The 17,871-nt window shown below is 47.6% G+C and overlaps 3 protein-coding genes across 3 annotated transcripts; all 3 read left to right on the top strand.

Moving 5' to 3' along the window:
• Nucleotides 1-259: 259 nt before the first annotated feature.
• On the top strand, nt 260-880 carry LAJ45_05805 (uncharacterized protein; the record flags this gene model as incomplete). The annotated part of the gene is made up of 3 exons (XM_046115374.1): nt 260-623; nt 691-809; nt 872-880. The coding sequence occupies 3 exons, from the start codon at nt 260-262 to the stop codon at nt 878-880; spliced, it is 492 nt and encodes a 163-aa protein (XP_045971423.1).
• Nucleotides 881-10,135: 9,255 nt separating this feature from the next.
• Nucleotides 10,136-12,616, top strand: LAJ45_05804 (uncharacterized protein; the record flags this gene model as incomplete). Its single annotated transcript, XM_046115373.1, has 7 exons — nt 10,136-10,334; nt 10,422-10,585; nt 10,651-11,060; nt 11,126-11,305; nt 11,367-11,432; nt 11,498-11,740; nt 11,806-12,616. The coding sequence occupies 7 exons, from the start codon at nt 10,136-10,138 to the stop codon at nt 12,614-12,616; spliced, it is 2,073 nt and encodes a 690-aa protein (XP_045971422.1).
• A 3,380-nt stretch (nt 12,617-15,996) lies between these two features.
• On the top strand, nt 15,997-17,313 carry LAJ45_05803 (uncharacterized protein; the record flags this gene model as incomplete). Its single annotated transcript, XM_046115372.1, has 5 exons — nt 15,997-16,128; nt 16,185-16,391; nt 16,455-16,930; nt 16,986-17,164; nt 17,225-17,313. 5 exons carry the CDS (start codon nt 15,997-15,999, stop codon nt 17,311-17,313), a joined length of 1,083 nt encoding a protein of 360 aa, XP_045971421.1.
• Between the last annotated feature and the right edge of the window lie 558 nt (nt 17,314-17,871).

Genomic DNA, 17,871 nt, shown 5'->3' with positions numbered 1-17,871 from the left:
GCATATAAATCATGATGTCTTCCTCCCCATCGTTTTCAAAATCATCAGCTCAATCAATCAGTTCAGTCCACCGCCTTACACGTTCTCTCTTCACTTTCCACCTTAGTTTACATTCTTTCTTGTAGGTTCAACCCCATCCAACTAGCTAAATTTGCAATTCACTTTCTAAACAATATTTCCAGAGAGCAGTGCTAGTTCACTCCCAAACACTTGACAACACCAAAACAGTCTTTTTTTCCAAATTCCTCAATCAACCAAAATGCAGTTCTTCGCCGTCACCTTCACCGCCGCTCTCCTCTCCGCCCTGGCCGGCGCTGTCCCACTTCCCCAGGCCCCCTCAGGCGCCATCCCCACTGGTGCCGCTCCCACTGATATCCCCACCGGTGCTGCTCCCAGCGGAGCATTCCCCACCTTTGCCATTCCCAGCGGTGGCTTCCCATCCGGCGCCATTCCCTCTGGCCCCGCCCCCACTGGGGCTTTCCCCACCGGCGTCTTCCCTACTGGTGGCTTCCCTTCCGGTGCTGTTCCTACCGCTAGCGGTGTCTTCGCGCCTCAGGCATTCGGCACTGGAACTGGTGTCCCAATTGCTACTAGCATCCCAGTAGCTACTGGTGCCCCAATCGGTACTGACGTTCCCGTTGCTACTGGTGCGCCAACTGACGCTCCGGTCCCGAGTGGTGCGGCCCCTAGTGGGGCTTTCTCGACTGGTGCTGTCCCGACTGGCACTACTGGAGGTGCTGCGCCATCTGGTGGTCCTGGACACGGTGGTCACCACGGCGGACCTGGTGGACGTAACTAGATTGTTGAAGGTATGTTGAAATTTCCTCATCGTTATGTACGATAGTTTACTAATGCATTAGTTTGTTTATAGATTTGTTAGTTGAATGAACGTTACCTGACCAGTGGAGGGGTGACTGTTTTGTATTTTTACTTTTTATTTCCATGGTGGGAAGATGTGGTGGTGGAGGAGCTAGCTCTTCAACTATGCATTCCTTTACTTTTCTGTTAGTTAGTGTTTACTACTTTGTATAAAGGCTCTGAGAGCCGTTCAAAAATTATGCCGTATATCTATAACGTTCTGGCCCGTTGGTTATGTGAATTTGTGATCTGACAGTTTGGTGAAGACTTCTATTGTGGTGCTGCCTGTTCGGTGTCATAAATTTATAATCGTGGTCTGTGGAGGTGCATGTATTTACAATAGGTGCCTCTTCGCAAATTATAAAGCTAGCACAATATAAATAGTGAAAAAAAAGCTGGCAGTGGCCTTGGTATTAAGTCAGTCAACATCGGTAGTGATAGTACATGTAGTTGGTCGTTCCTTATGGAAAGTTTCGAAGCACAAACCTCTCGGGGGGTATGGGTAGCTATAGTCAGATCAAGCTGAACATTCCATAAAGAAAGTTAATTAAATGTACACCAACTAACCCTACATTAACTACATGTACGTCTGAAGTTGTAATATAATTAATAGTACCATCTTTGTACACTGTCAAGCCTAAGTATCACTTCCAGCATAGCATCCACTATGGGCGGGTGGTCTAGTGGATAGACTACTCATCAGACACCGAGCATACCCAGGATACAACCAATACACACATAAGGTCCTGGGTTCAAATCAGGGGTGGGGGTTGTAGCGCAAATTCATTAATAAGTCGCTACAGTACCTTTTGTCGTTTTGAAGAACCTTTTGTTCTTTCTCTTTCTTTTCTTGGAGTGAAATAAATTAGGAACGCTATTTTGATGTTTGATTTCTCTAGAGGGGGAAGGGTTGAACGGCTCTCGGCGTAAGGTTGAGTAGACGACGAGACTGGCTAGGGTTAGGGAACCTGCGCTATAGTACCCATCAGGGTTAGGGTAAACAAGGGAGTTACAACACCGTTTTTTTTTTTTTAATTCATTAATAACTACACCATGGCCACGAACTTTAATTTGCAAACACTCTATACTTTAGACAACGTTTGATCTACTCAGGAGGAACCGATAACGCCGCTTGGGATATCAATATGCTTACTAAGCAGCACGAAACCTAACCCACCTGACCACCGCATCTGACTCCCTCGTGCTGTCCTACGAATACATGAGGGTTCCGTCACAGGACAAAAAGTATCGCTGTAGCTATGGCTCACGTCGGAGTCTCCTCCCGATACCACTGACTACATGTACATTTGGTGCGATGGGATTATGACTGTTAACGTTCCCAGGTCACCTCGGGGGTACTTTCCTTGTGGTACAAGAATACACCCGCTCTGGATAAGAGGTCACTTTTAGTGAATGGGAATGACTGTGGCTACATGTATATATGATTTACTACACATCAGCAGGGCGTGGATCGGAACTCCGAGAACCACAAGGGGTATACATATACGTGTATGTAGTAATTTTACCGCGAAAAGAGGATTGACAGAAAAGCAATCCTAGAGCTCATTTGGTGGGGGGTGGTGAGCTGAAATATGCTATATATATACCCGTCCCGAAATTACTGTCATCCCCCCCCCGAGGAAATCATGGCGAGTGATGATCCATGACCCACACCACGAAAACATGGTAATGCCTCACTTCCGGCGGAGTACTAGGTGCAGAGTCTATAGAAGCGGTCTCATTATCAATTAGCATTCAGCGGCATCGTTTGGCGATGGTATGTAGCTTTGGGAGTCACTCATTGAAATGTGTTTCATCTGTAGGGAACCCTAACCCTATCTTGTGTGAGGCCAGTGGCGTAACACTACGCCGGAGAGAACAGCCTGTCACACTGGTGCCAAACGGACACACATTCTGTGCCAATGGGACACCTGAATGTGACACATTGCGTATGAACCTAGACTATAGGTGTCATTATCCGGATCTAGGCTATATACTACGCAGTTAGACTCCTAAACCTCTAACCATCTACCACGCACAGGGGTTATCTGCTTCCCTATAAACTTTCAAGCCCAACCAGCCTAGTTTCGGTACATAGTTAACCTATCAAACAACTCTGAGCAGTCGTGAGCAACCATGAATTAAACAAACAAAAAAAATCGTGAGCAATCGGAATGAAACAACGAGTGATATATCATGACTGTGCGACTCACGAGCAAATCATCAGCTTTGATCAGCAGTTGGTTATGATTGCTTGACTATCATCAAGATATCTAAGAAAGCTATGTCTGGGAAAGCCACCCCCCCACCTCCACGCGTCACAGGGTACTTACACACCTACTGACAATAAAGGGCAGAGGCAAGCAGCATTTGGTACGTCACGTCATCCATAACAACGCATTCTCACATATATCAATGGGTTCCGACAGAATTATATAAGCAATTCGAACGTCCCTGCATGCTTCGGAGTCCGGAAGGATTGTGTCACACGCGCGTGATGCGTGCAACCACCCGAAACCGTGACTTTAACGGCGATGACTGGAACAAGAATGAAGACGAATGGGGCCCTAGGGAAAGTGGAGAGTTATTTCTCAGACAACCAAACAAAGAGATTACAACGGGAGTAATGAAGTAGGAGCTCTCACTCTCCTCACGCGAGAAACCTTGTGCTAAATCTTATTTAGTAGCTTATCCCATATGCATGCATGCACCCATGGCCTCAAATCTAAAGGCTATATAGCTATTACTAATTTTATTCATTGTGAATCTTATAGTAATTTTATGCAAACCGTTATCATACGCGTAAATGGTATAATAGCTCAGTCGAAAGCTAAATCCGAGCCCCGCCAAGAATTGTCATTCCAGAACCGAAGCCTCTGTACTACAGCATTGCACTGCTCGGGTGCCTTTCTGGAACAACTCCACCTTCTCCGAAGTTGTGTGTGTGAATACCTTCTCCGAAGTTACACCGAACCCTATTATATGATAAGATCTGAATTATCATAGAAACCAGCACTATGAAAACATTACGTTGATTGGCTAGGTGACTCCGAGGGGCCGGAACTTCTTAAATTCGAATTCTCAAACCGCATGTTATGCCCGCTCGATACTGACAGTGCCTGCACGCACGCCACGGCACGCACTGGGACAGTTACCAATAAAGCCAAAAAAAAGTCGTATCACAAATGGCGTCGGCACAGGAAGCGAGTCAGCCTTCTCCTGTAGCTGTGATCTTCACGAGTGATATCTCATGATCCGTATCTACACCCACCTTAACTCTTCAACTTAGCGGATCAATAGATAAACTCCAAACAAGATGACCATAGCTTTCACTTGTGGAGCCGCGGCCCCCACGAGATCTTCATTACCGACTAAGTGTTGGGCTTTCCACTAATGATATTTTAAGGAAAAAGAAAAAAGAAAGGCGGATGGATGGGCTCCCAGCCTACAGAGAGCTAGTAGAGCACGGAAACCGATATCCGCTGTGCATGGCTACTATCCTTAGTTCCGGTGGATTGTGAGACATCTGGAGCACATAAGCACCCTATTCAGGAACTCGGACCACAGTGAGAAGCGGATTACGTTTAAGATTTTACACTCAAGCTTAGGTGCCTTAAAAAATATTCCATATTCTCGCTACCTTTCCATAGACCTACCAATTCCAAGAGAATTGCATACATGTACATAAGTTTATCAATATTTATGCAGCTATGAAGCTTCATACTCTAAACCACTTAATCTAGGTTGTTCGTAACCTCCGGTGAAAAGGGTTCCTAGGCTCAGCTGCCGGTACGTTATAACTCTCATCTTCATGGATCCACCGAGTATTGCTTCCAAGTTATCCAAGTTTTACTAATGCCTCAAGAATAATTCAATCCAGCTTAATCCGGGGTCATTGAACACATGTAGTTCTTCACTCATGGCACGAAGCGCTAGCTAGGCCCTAGCAATCTAAATATGGCCTACCCGTAGACTCTACATATGTAGTCGAAATAAACATCTCTAAGAATCAGTTAAAACACCCCAATAACCACCCCCGGATTCCCATCTCGCCGGGCATCAAGCTCGGAACGTTTCACCACGAGAACCACTCAAATTGCAAAACAAATATTCTGTCAGGCAGGGGAGATGCAATTACGTAAAAACATTGCGCTTCCACCACTCACTCCCCCATGTCCATCACACACACACGCATAACTAAAAACAGCACTTCATGTCCACACCCCTCAACTCTCGTGCTTGATTGCCTTTCCAAATAACAAAAGGCATGTCGAAAAGACAGACAAGGGGTGTGATCTTAGCTGCAGTATCGTACCCAAACCCGGGTACCTTTAAAAGCGGACCGCAGATGCTGGTCACACACGCACACACACTCAAGCACCCATACCCCAATTCATGACGTTCAAAACAAAAACGTGGGGTCCATGAATGGTAAACGAGCGTGAGGGCTATTGGATGATGCTTTTTGACGAACCCCCTTCAACATTGCCGTTTTGCATACAGCGCACGGTTTTGTTTTCTCTAAGCTAATAATTGCCAGCCATCTCAAAATTCGCTCAGGAGAATTTCGCAGTAATTACTTTTCTTTCCCTCGCTGTTATGCATGCCAGACAATATAATTCGCTTCCGAAATCTTTACGCTGCCGGTAACGGGGATCCGGGACAGGGCCGCCGCGGCAGCACATCCACTGCCGGGATGGGCGGGGGGGATCATCCTCGTGGCCCGGGCCAAGTCATTAGTTAGACTTGTTCACGGATTCGCACTCGTCGGTGAAGAGAATTTTTTCCAATGTTGAAGAAAAAAACACGCAGTTATGTCATTGCCACTCTCTAAGACAGCCAGGCGCCCCAGGCCGCTTGTCAACTGTCTCGAGAGTATCCATTCCATTCCGGCCCAGGGTTAATACGATCAGCCTGGACGGATTCGCAAGTGAGCTCTGGTATACTTGCATGAGATGTAACTATATCGCGCGTCGACGGGTAGCTACCTACACCATGTACTCTACGACTTCTATATTGCCCATTGCTATTGTCTCACTCGAGGGTTCTAGATAGTTGTCGTGAGTAGAGACGGTATTTGGAGGCGCTTTAACTCAGAGGCGAGATGTGGACCATGTAGGGAGGGTCTCACAGGGCATGTGTGTACGTAACGTATATGTACCCCGGATTTTGCCCCCACCCAGAGAAGCCGAGCGAGGGAGCGAGAGAAACCTGTTGGCGAGCTACATGTGGGTGAAGAATCTAGGTACTCTAGAGTACTCCTCTACCTACATGTATGTATGTACGTCTCTACCATGGCCAGTTCTATGTCTCTCCTCTCCCACAGAGCAGAGTACCTACGTAGAGTACTGTACCTATCCCCATCCACAGTTCCGTCTTTTCGATAAGGTCTCTGCCCTAGCTATGTACTTGTTAACCCCCAATTAATCCCGCGCCTCCCGCGGAAAGAAAAAAAAGGAAACATCCTCCAAATACTAGTAGAGTACCTATCTCGGTAGAATTGTCACACTTCGACCAAGGGTAACTGTAACTACAACCTGTAATTAATCCAGCACCCGCCGCGCTTGCCTTTCCCCTGCCCGCCCGCGTAGCTCCGAGTCGAGTCTGTCGTGTGTCCGCCTACCCCATTGCGTCAAGCGCAGTCTCTCCTGCCGTCTCAGTGCCTATTGAAATCTTGCGCAAAAGAAAGTATGCAGCGCAGAAATCGACTCGTCATGTTACAGGCAAGGCGAACGTAGCGTTGTGGTATGCAGGGTTTGGGAGATCTGTTTACTTTTTTTTCCGGCGGCGGCGGCCTGTTTTTGGGAGGAGAGGGGCAAAAAAAAGGAATGTGGGATGTGGGGAGTGTCACGCTGGGTGTATGCGTGACTGTAGTGAGCTTTGTTAATAAGTAACGCTGCTCGGTTGATTAGTAGCCCGGCCGGCCGCGGAGAATAGTATGTAGATATATGATAAGATTGAATTTAGAGGTAGGAACTGAGTGACGAGATGCGCATTTCGGCGCAATTGTAGTTATATCACGCCGACCCGCCGACCCGCCGTGCCCGAAGAGACAAGTCAATGTATGTAGGCAAGCGGTGAGAGCATGAGTCGTGATTTCGATTCCGCCCGGTATGTATGTCGGTACCTACCTCGACTTCTGCATGCTCTCTTTCTCGGTACCTCTACCACTTGCTTGGTTTAACACTTGGGGTTGATATAATTGCTTTCGCAGCATGCCTGGTTGATTGATTGATTGATTGATGCATAGGAGTCGAGGCTTTTTTTCCTTGTGTACGGTGGCCGTTTGGTTGTAATTGTTATGCTGCTGGGTTTTGACTGAGATGTTTAGGGTGTTACTCTCATGTACCTATGTTACAGCTTTATTATAATTTGGCAGGCGGTTTCGTCGTGGCTTGTCTTGTCTTGTCAATTGTCAGCTTTAGGTTCTAGTTTTAATTTGGTGGAGCCGAGCGCCGGGATAAGGATCCGGGGCGGGCACGAGACGAAGAGAGTTGTCTGTTAGGAAATAATAAAAAAAAAAGCTTATGTTGACGGAACGTTGTACCGGCGATAAATAAATAAATAAATAGCGAGCAGATATATATCGTGATGTCAAGAGTAGAGTATTCTGGATTGCTTCTGGATGGAGGAGGAGTGGCGTCACCCTCTGCGGTTGGGTCGGATTGTTTTTTTTCTCTCTTTGGGGTAGAGGATGGACATAGCTCTGTGCTGGATATGGCGGCATATGTACTTTACTGAGGGAGGTGGAAGAGGGTGTGACAGACAGACATAGGCTTACATCACGACTCTGTGCGAAGACCCCGCGCGCACGCCGGCATCTACTCTACATTCTGGATACATGCCTACTCCCCGAACTGCCTCTTCGTGAGAGTAGAGTAGGGTAGGGTAGGGAAAGAAAAAAGAAAGAAAGCAAACAAGCAATCTAAAGATAGGAGTACCTACTATACAGTAGGTACGGTAGGTACATCCATCCATCCTGTGCATTCCCTTCCCTTCCCTCCCTCCCTCCCTTCCTCTCCGCCGGCCGACATATGCAATTCATAATCACCACCACCAACAACACCAACAAAAAACAGAACAGATATATCACAACAATCACCACAGTCAAGTCAATTAGCACTGGTATCGGACGTTCGTCTCTGGATCTAAGTTGGCTGTCTATATCGCGCAACCCAAACCCTACCGGGAGAATTGCTGCGAGTAATATATCGCAGAAAAAGATGCTAGATTATCGAGCGCGCCAACGCCCGATCTTGCTGGAGTTTTTGGATGGGGGAGGGTTAGTAGGGTGGTAGGGTATATGGTATGTAGGGGAGTAGGGACGTGGGTGGGTGGTGCCCCATCCCTTGGGATGCGGGGGTTACGGGGCGCAAGCAAGCAAGCAGCATGTAGCCGCACGAGACCACCACAGCATGTTGATGGGCCGACGACAACGCTCCGCGAAAAGAAAGAAAAAAAAGTAAAAAAAAAACGGACAGTGAGAGCTGATGCAGTGAAACTGTCTGTAACTGTCGCTCCTTTTTTACTCTCCTCCGTTTTAATTTTTTGGTTTTCTTTTTTTTTCCCCCCACCGGTTTGCGCGCGTTGCGGTTGTTGTGAGTGGGGTGTGTGAGATCAACAAAGCAGGCACTTTTTAGCTTCTTGATCATCAATCCAAAGAGGCCAGAGAGGAAGCTAGGGGAGCTATTTTATTTTAATATTTTGTGATTATCTCGAGGATATGTACATCTACCCCACCCTGAGCTCTGTACCTACTGTTTTTCTGCTGCTTCGTTCGTTGTCGATGTTCCGACGTATTATTTACTCGGGTGGGCAAGTGATAAACAAGATCTCCTGTTTACCTATTTGCAATAGGTCGGACCTCATGACCGGGAAAAGAAGGGCTGGGTTGGGTTGTCTGACTCTGGAGATGACGCTCTCTGCCAAAGATTCATCTCGCACAGTCATGAAGCAAGTCAACGGGGGAATAATTAGAGAGAGAGGGTGCCATAATCTGGGGAGGGGAGGGAGGGAGGGGAAATTATCTATGGAATATGGTGATAGAAGAGTCGAGAGAGGCTCTTTGATCTCACTTTGACATAATGGCGAACCCTACGTCATAACCCTGGTCCATCCCACCAATCAAAGGGGACGTGCACCCTGAATGAACGGTTGGCTCAGCGCCGCTCAGCGCAGTGAGCCCTGCCTATCAGCCTGTCTGTCTGTCTTTGCTTACATACTCTCACTACATTACTCTACATGCCTTCTTTTCGCATATCGCAACTGGTCTCGGGAGCGGGCTTCAGTTTTTTCAGGTTTTTGTGGGAAAGATTGAAGGTAGCTGGGGAGAGAGAGCCAGTTAGACTCGAGATATAGGAACGTGTCGCGTGTGTCTTGGAAAGTGTCACGGTGATACCTACATTTGGGAGAGACCTGGATGTGGCGGCGGACGTTTTTGTGCGTGCGTTGCGTTGCGTTGCGTTGCCCTTTCTTTTTTCGTTCTTGCCTAGCTAGGCCTGCTGCCCCTCCATCCCAGGTTTTGCCCCGCAGATGTGTGGATGGATGGGGAAGTGAACATGAAAATAGAAAAGGGGGGGGGGGGGGGGGGAATTGAGGAGGGAGGGAGGGAATTTCAATGTGGGAGGGTTGGTTCCAGCCATCAGGGTCCTCACTTGCAGCATCTGGAGGTATCGGAAGCAAGCAAGCAAAGAGCGGTTTTTTTATTTTGAAGTTGAGCTGCGCTTAACCAACGCAAAGCTAGCGTTAAGCACAGAGCAGGGTGTAGCTCGCCCACATCTTCAATTTTCAAGCCAACAATCCCACCTTTACGGACACCTTGCCTGCTGCTTAGCTAGCTCTCTTTCGACTTGAACCCCTTCTCACTCACTCTCCTCCTCCTCCTCCTACTCCTCCTCCTCTCCCATATTTCTAAATCCCTGGCCAATCACACCGTCAGCCGATACACAGCACATTTGCTGATTCCCGTGTTAACCTGATAGTGCGGTTATTTATCCATATCCTATTCCTATTATTATTACTCTACATAACTCGATGGCTATGTTTTTTTGATATATATCTTCTTACCCTTCCCCCCGCCATCTCAACTTACTATTTCTTCCTGCTCCTTTCCCTCACATTATCTTTTTCATTTCCTCCATCATTCCTCCTCACCTCACCTGTCCTGCCATCTAGATATCTTCTTTTTTCCAACTTAGCTCTCTTTCCTCTCTCCCTCTCCCCATTCTTGCTACCTTTGCCATCTACCGCGCCTGGCTAGGGCCAATCTAATTCCAATATGCGGTTCACCACCTCCACCGCCGCCATTGCTGCCTTTGCAGTCTGTCTTCTAGCTCCGTCGACAAAGTCCTCCCCCGTAAATAACCAGCCCCCGGCGCACGTCGAGAACTTGCCCAACGCTGCCCAGCAGCAGCAAGTGATCCAGACGAACCAGGAGCAGCCAAAGAAACTCAAGGGGAGATTTCTCCACATCTCAGGTGAGCAAACTTTGTTCCCCCATACTCTGCGCATTTTTTGGTTTTTGGTCGTGTTGTAATATATATTGACTTTGTGTTTTTGCGTAGATGTACACCCAGATCCGTTCTATGTTACCGGTTCAGATCCTCTCCAGCGTTGCCACCGCGGTTCGGGCAATGCCGCTACGCTTGGCGCTGAGACTTCGGATTGTGATACGCCCTTCACACTGGTGAATGCGACGTTCAAGTGGATCGAGGAGAACCTGAAGGATGTACGTTTAAAAAATACCTAAATCCCGCAACTGCCGAAAATTAAATAACTGACGTATTACAATAGGAGGTCGATTTTGTTATCTGGACCGGCGATTCGGCGCGCCACGACAACGATGCCAATATCCCTCGTTCGGAAACCCAGATCCTTGACCTCAACCGTCGCATCTCGGACAAGATGTTTGCGGTATTTGGAAAGCCCGACAACCTTGGCGACGACGACCCGACGAACGACCTGATTGTACCAATTATCCCGACCCTAGGAAACAATGACATCTTCCCGCACAACATCATGACTGCCGGACCGAACAGAATCACCAGGGAGTTCTCGGACATCTGGCGCAGGTTTATCCCACAGGACCAGTACCACGTGTTTGACAAGGGAGCGTACTTCTGGACCCAGGTTGTTCCCGGAACGAATGGAAAGATGGGATTGGGCAGTCAGGGCGGACTTTCAGTCATTTCCCTCAACACAATGTATGTTTCATAAGCTTTTCCCTCAGGCGGGGTTTTTGTTCGTTGGCTAACGGTTGGGATTGCAGTTATTTCTTTGGATCTAACGCGGCAGTTGACGGATGCGATGTCAAGGGCGAGGCTGGTTACGAGCAGATGGAGTGGTTGAAGGTCCAGTTGGCGTTGATGCGTGACATCGGCATGAAGGCAATCCTGATCGGGCACGTTCCACCAGCTTGGACGAGCACCAAGCAAAGTTGGGATGAAACGTAAGCTGTCACCACATACCCGCCGCGACACAAGGAATGTCCAACTAACAGAGATCTTTAGATGTTGGAAGAAATATGTTTTGTGGTCTAAGCAGTACCGCGATGTCATTGTTGGCTCCATTTATGGGTATGTCGATCATTTCCCCGATATAGTAAGGAAAACCTTTTTTTTGGCTAACATATCCGGTTTAGCCATATGAATCTCGATCATTTCTTGCTTCACGACAGTGACGAACTCCAGCCCCCGCACGAAGATGAGATCAGACGCCCCAAGAAGCCGAGAAAGAAGACCAAGGTTTCTTGCACCGGACACCCGAGCTGTGTAGAGGAGGAACCAGAGCGAGAAGATGAGGTCATGCAATTCGACGAGGAGAACCCTACCTTCACCGCTTCGAATGCCGAGACCTACCTTCACTCACTCCGCGAGGCCTTCTCGTACCTCCCAAGTCCATTAACGTGGTCGGTTCCAGCGCAGACGAAGTCGAGGCCGCAAGCCGCAGCTACTCAAAGAAGATTGGCGGTAAATGGGGTGAGCGCTACATTCTCTCGCTCGTCGGACCCAGCGTCGTTCCAAACTACTTCCCAACATTGAGAGTTGTCGAGTACAACATTACCGGCCTTGGAGAGTCCCGCAACGATAACGAAATCAGACCTGGCCCAATTGAGGAGGATCTCGACACCACCACCGCAACCGTCACAAAGAAGAAGAAGAAGGAACCTGGTTCTCCAGACGGACCCTCAAAGACTTCTCCCCCCGGCCCGGCTTACTCCATGCAGCCATTCACATGGTTGGGATACACTCAGTACTATGCCAACATGACCAGGATCAATGGAAGGCAGCCGGAGAAGCAGGAGGATGAGGCAGAGGCACACCACAAAAACCTTGAACTCAGAGATGTCGAGGATCGCGAATTTAGATACGAGGTCGAGTACAATACTAGAACCGATAAAACCTACAACTTGAAGGATATGACGGTCAAGAACTACTTGAAGCTCGCACAAGAGATTGTCGATGCCACCCTTAGAGACAGCCGGAAGAAGAAGAAGGCTGGCGAAAAAGTTGATGGCACCGATGTCGAGGAATACGACGAGGAGGAAGAGGAGGAGGAGGTAGAAGATGTAGAAGAGGAAGGCGGGGATGTAGACGCCTCAAAGAAGAAGAAGAAGGATAACAAGAAGAAGCACAACCACAACCACAACATCAAGAAAGATAAGATCTGGCATGCCTTCGTCACTAGAGCTTTCATTAGCACCATCAAGGGCAAGGAGTTTTCAGAGTCGCCGCTCATTTCCACCATTGAGTCTTCATGATAGACTACTACTATCACATTCGTTTTTGGGTATTTATTTAGGGGTTTCTCGGGCGTATCATTTTGGGCGTTTTTTTTCCTCTTCTATTATTATAACTTTCTTTTGTATGGGTCTTACGGCAAAGGAAGGGGTGGGGGGGTCTCATGGGTTTTTCTTCTTCACGATTGCATTCACTTCTTAAACAGCGATGTTTTTTGCTGGGCTTCTTTTTACATATTTTTTAGTTTTGTGTCGGTTATTCTTTTTGTCTTTTTGGTGTTTTCTTCCTGGCAGGGGAGGAGGACAGTGTTGTTGTCATGATGAGAATGAAAGAACGATGATTATTGTTTTGTATGAATAGAAACTCACACGGAAATCGAACATGAGAATTCGATAAAACTGGAAAAAAAAAAACCTCCAAAGCTTCAAATCGTGCAGTGCGAAAACCTTTAAAGCCTTTAATTTCTAAAGCCTCGGTGACGATATTGAGGTAAATGTTGGATTGTGACAAGGATATGAAAACCCCACTACTTTAGACATCTTTAGACCCTCACCACTACACTACCCAGACTCTCTTCCCGCCGGAATTTTCTAGCGTCGGCGCGGGGTTTTTGAAGAAATCGGATTCCCGGCCTTTCCCCCTTCTCCAAGTGTCTCGCCCCCGCTACTCGCTCCGTAGTTGGGCCCTCCCTCGTTCGTTCGTCAAGGGACCACTTGGGCCCTTAGGGTCCACTCCTGGTTTCCCGTTCTCCTCCGAGGAGCCTACCGCATCGCGAGAAAGAGAAAAAGAGCCAAGTGCAATTAAGTGCCGGTAGCCTCAGTGTGCAGTTAGGGTTAGGGTTCTTTCAGCCTCCTCCTCCCGTTCCGGATCGGGCAAGTGGTCGTGTTTTAGATTTCCGCATGGCCAGAGACACATGGTACATGAGTTTTGCAAAGCGTAAGAAGAAGAAAAAAAACACTTTGGCGCGATCAAAGGACCGATGGAGGAGCGTTGGAACGATGAGAGGGGAGGTCATATTTTTTTGTATATATATTTGGAATGGGCACGCAGGCAGACAGGTGGAAGGGAAGTTTCAGGAGTGAGAATGAGTGTGAGGTTGTTGGGTAGGTTTTGAAAACGGCATGTTGATAGCGGGATCTCGTGTGGGAATTTTTTTTTTTTTTTTTTTGGTTGGGTGGTGACTGACTGGTGAGCGCTGCGACGATATCAGCTACCTACCTCTCTAAACACCTATGACCTATAATGATGACGGCCGCCAGTGCAAATCCGGCGTCATCATAAGAGAGCGATAGTAATTATTGAGTTCTGATATATGACTTGTTTCGAACTTGCTAGAGCCTTGCTTTATGTGATTATTATTACCACCACTATTATAGTATACTAGCTATGGTGATGATACAGATAAGTCAAAGATGGATAGACTGCCTCTACTACTATTCTGGGGGCAGTGCCCGGTCCGGTCCGTCATGTCAGTTCGGGGGAAGGGGGGTCATGTCAGCTAGGTATCCTCAATATCACAAAACCACCAACGACCGATTCGATTCCAAGCATTCGCAACGAATCACACAACCGTGCCAGAATCGAGATTCGATCGGATCGGTAGAGAAGGAGTGAAGCAAGGCAAAAGCTCATATATATGCAGGGCAGGGCATGGGGGAGAAAGTGGGTGTGTGTGCTGTGATGGGGTTTTAGCCGGACCAATGGTGGTGTGTGGGGTGCGTGGGTGAGGACTTATTTTGAGGCGGATAGAAGGGCCCGACATGCGCGGCTTAGGCCCCGCCGGCGACGTGCCGGAGGTGGCTGGGTCGGTGATGGGGTTGCGGTTGGGCGGAGTGGGCTCGGGGGTGGTGTCGGTCCGTCACGTGTATATCGTTACTTTGGTTTCAGGATCTTTAGTCCACTGAGTATATATGTAGATGATAAATGTGTAGACGTAGACTTGCTGTTTCGATCAAGGGCTCCTGATAGGTTTCGGGAGTCTACATAATATATCGTGTATCAAGTCGGACTTCATGTGTTGTAAACTGGTTGCAAGAAACGGAGCGATCTTCTTTGTCCATATGGTATGACGGGTGTTTTGATTTGTTTTCTAAGCCGTATGTTTGTTTCTGATATTCTTATTGGACGTCGTTTCATCTTTTAGCCAAGCGGCAGAACTTGAAAGTGAAGAAGACATGGATGATGGTCCCAGAAGAGTACGTGCTCTAATCATAAATATGTCAAGTCGTGTTTCAAATGCTTATTAGATCTAGAGGAGAAACAAATCTTCAGACTAGAGATGAGATTCCGGCAGTGGTACCCGTGAATAGTAAAAAAGGTTGTCCAGGGTGTCACGCCGGTACTTGTTACTAGAACATGTACCGATACGACCGGGCGTGACGGGTGTGACAACTAAAATCTCAAACACATGCCACCAGCCGACAGACAGACACAGTAGCGGCTAAACGGGGAGTCCCGAACCCGAACCCCGGAATCAAGCTAAATCCCCTAGAGACCGGGCCGAGGAGGCACCGAAGTGGCGTCCGTAATTAGCCGTATTGGATGAACTTGAGGATGCCGAGCTTTCCTTAATGAATTATCGGAGAACTCTTTACCGAATGCATTTGTTATAAGGCCAAACTTAGCTACCGGAAAGTTAGTACTTAGGTTTATCTCGGTATGGTGTAGGTACTAATAGCAGTGTTGCTCTTGTAGTATTGTTCCTGTATGTTGGTCGTTGTGTTTATCTTATCTAAATCAGTTGCACGATCATTTCCAACTAGAGATAGGATCAAAACGTTCACCACACGTACACGCGTGTAGACATGCTACAGATACAAATATTCAACCTTGAAATACCAAAAGCACTCAACTCGCCATTGGATCCATTAGAAAGTTTAGAGTATTATCATCCAAAATTTCCCAGGTTTTCCCAGGTTTCCCCAGTTCTCCATTCCCCACAACCTGATTTTATCCCCTTCGACTTCCCCAGAACAGCACGTGGAGTGAGTATACCCCGCAAAAACAGGCAACGCGAGGCTCGTTCGCTCGGTTGGCTATCAATTTAGCCGATTGGAACCCTTACAGATGTACCCCTGATACCTCATCTCATGAGATTTTCCGTACGGCCTAGCAAGTTATCTAGCTAGAGCTCGGAAAATCTTGCAATTCAACCCCAGAATTCCCCATTCTCGTATTGTTATCCCCACCTCGCGAACCCGGATGAATAAAGACCGTAGAAAAAAAAACCGGGCAACTGGGTGATATATTAATTAAATTTGGCGGGGATGAGATGGGTTGTAGTTCAGGTTAGTTCGTGAGATTTGGGGTATATAAACCTCATTGATCATCCGGTATCTGTTGCTGGAGTATCATTCTCCAGCTCAATAGCTAGATAGATCATCTGACGACGCGTGCAAAGATGTTGTTTTCCATCCCGAGTATGAAATTGACGGCCCTGGCCTGTTTGGCTGCAGCAGTTTTGGGCGCGCCGACGAAGGATGATAGTTCCAAAGACGTTTTCTCGTCGTCAAACTGGCCATATCCTGCTAAGGTATGTTCTCTATAGGCCTTCGTTCTTGTTGTTCTTCATCTTCTAATATCGAGCAGATCTTCGGAGATACCGATGGCTGGGGTACTGTGCACATTCATGATCCTAGTGTCGTGAAGCACGACGGGTGGTACTACTCCTTCGGGACCCATCTTCGCGTCACGATTGCCCGCTCTCCAACTCTTTACGGGCCCTGGAAGCACCTCGGGAGTGTCCTTGATGCTGGCCAGAGCATCATTGAGCTCCCAGGCCGTGACGACATCTGGGTAAACCAATAACCTTCACATCAGACGGATAGTTCAGTTACTGATAATAACTCGCTCTACCAGGCTCCCGATGTCATCAAAGTTGGAGACACCTTCCATTGCTACTACTCCGTCTCTACCTTCGGCGCGCAAAACTCCGCCATTGGTCTCGCGACCTCCAAGACGCTCCTTCCAGGCTCATGGACCGACCATGGTGAAGTAGTCCGCTCCTATGACCTCGACGACTACCCCAACGCGACTGAGCCCTGGACTATCACAAACGCCATTGACCCGGCTGTCCTCTTTGACGCCAAGACCGGAAAGCCGTACATGTCGTACGGTTCCTTCTGGACTAACATCTGGGGATTCCCATTGAACAAGGCGATGGATGGGATTGAGGAGGGCGCGGTGCCAAAGCACCTTGCGTATGATCCTGTATCGCCGAATCCGGTCGAGGGGCCGTTTATCCATTATGCGAGCAAGACGGGTTACTATTACTTGTTTGTCAGTCACGGGTACTGCTGTGGGTATAATGCTAGTATGCCTGCTGCTGGAGAGGAGTATGTCAACCCCCCGGGCTGTTGTGTGTGGTTGCTAATGCATGCGGAAAATTAGATACAAGATTAAAGTCGGGCGCTCAAAGACCATCGACGGACCCTTTTTGGACCGCAATGGCACGGACATGGTTAATGGCGGTGGCGACGTTATCCTCGGCAGCCACGGCTGGTTGTATGGACCTGGTGGACAGGGTGTTCTCGTTGATGGCAAGAAGGATATTCTCTACTATCACTATGGTAGGTTATAATATCGCTCTAATTGACTATTTGACTTTCGATGCTAATTAGAATCTGCAGTTGATAACAGGGTCAGCTATATCGATGAGGACAAGTACTTGGGGTGGAACGAGATCAAGTACTCCAAGGGATGGCCGTACCTGGTTTAAAGGCTGGATGAGCCGTGTGCGAATAACTAGCTCTTGCTAATGTAAAAATGACCCTTATTTTGTAATGATAAATGTTGAAGACGTATATGCTTCTAGAGAAATAAAAAGGAAAAACTTGCCCAAAAGGCATTAGTATGTATTGAGATTGAAACGTTTACTACCGATTGTAAGCGGATTATGGAGCAGAATGATGGCACTTTGGTCGTTTGATGTTTTCTTTTTCCTCGCTTGCTCTCGTTAAGCTTCCGTTAATATTGGCTCTTAGAGGATATATAATCTACCAAGATTCTCGGAGCTGTTCCTGTCAATCTCTACTCCAAACCAATTAACTAATGTAGCTTTAGCCTTTTATTAGCGAGCATTTATAGCTTATGATTAGAATAGCAGGTTATGATAGATCGTCTCCGACTTATCTACCAATAATCATAGACTATCACTCGGTAAACATTGGCGGGCCGATTCTTTTTTTTTTTTTGTTTAATTCATTAATGCGGGCCGATTCTTGGCACTAGTTGTGCATTGCAATTTGCTTCACAAAAGGCTTGAAATGATGCAGTA

This window comes from Morchella importuna, assembly GCF_003444635.1.
Source record: "Morchella importuna strain M04M26 chromosome Unknown Morimp01GS016, whole genome shotgun sequence".
In the NCBI taxonomy this organism is placed as follows: Eukaryota; Fungi; Ascomycota; class Pezizomycetes; order Pezizales; family Morchellaceae; genus Morchella; species Morchella importuna.
This window is presented reverse-complemented; position numbering and strand designations above follow the sequence as displayed.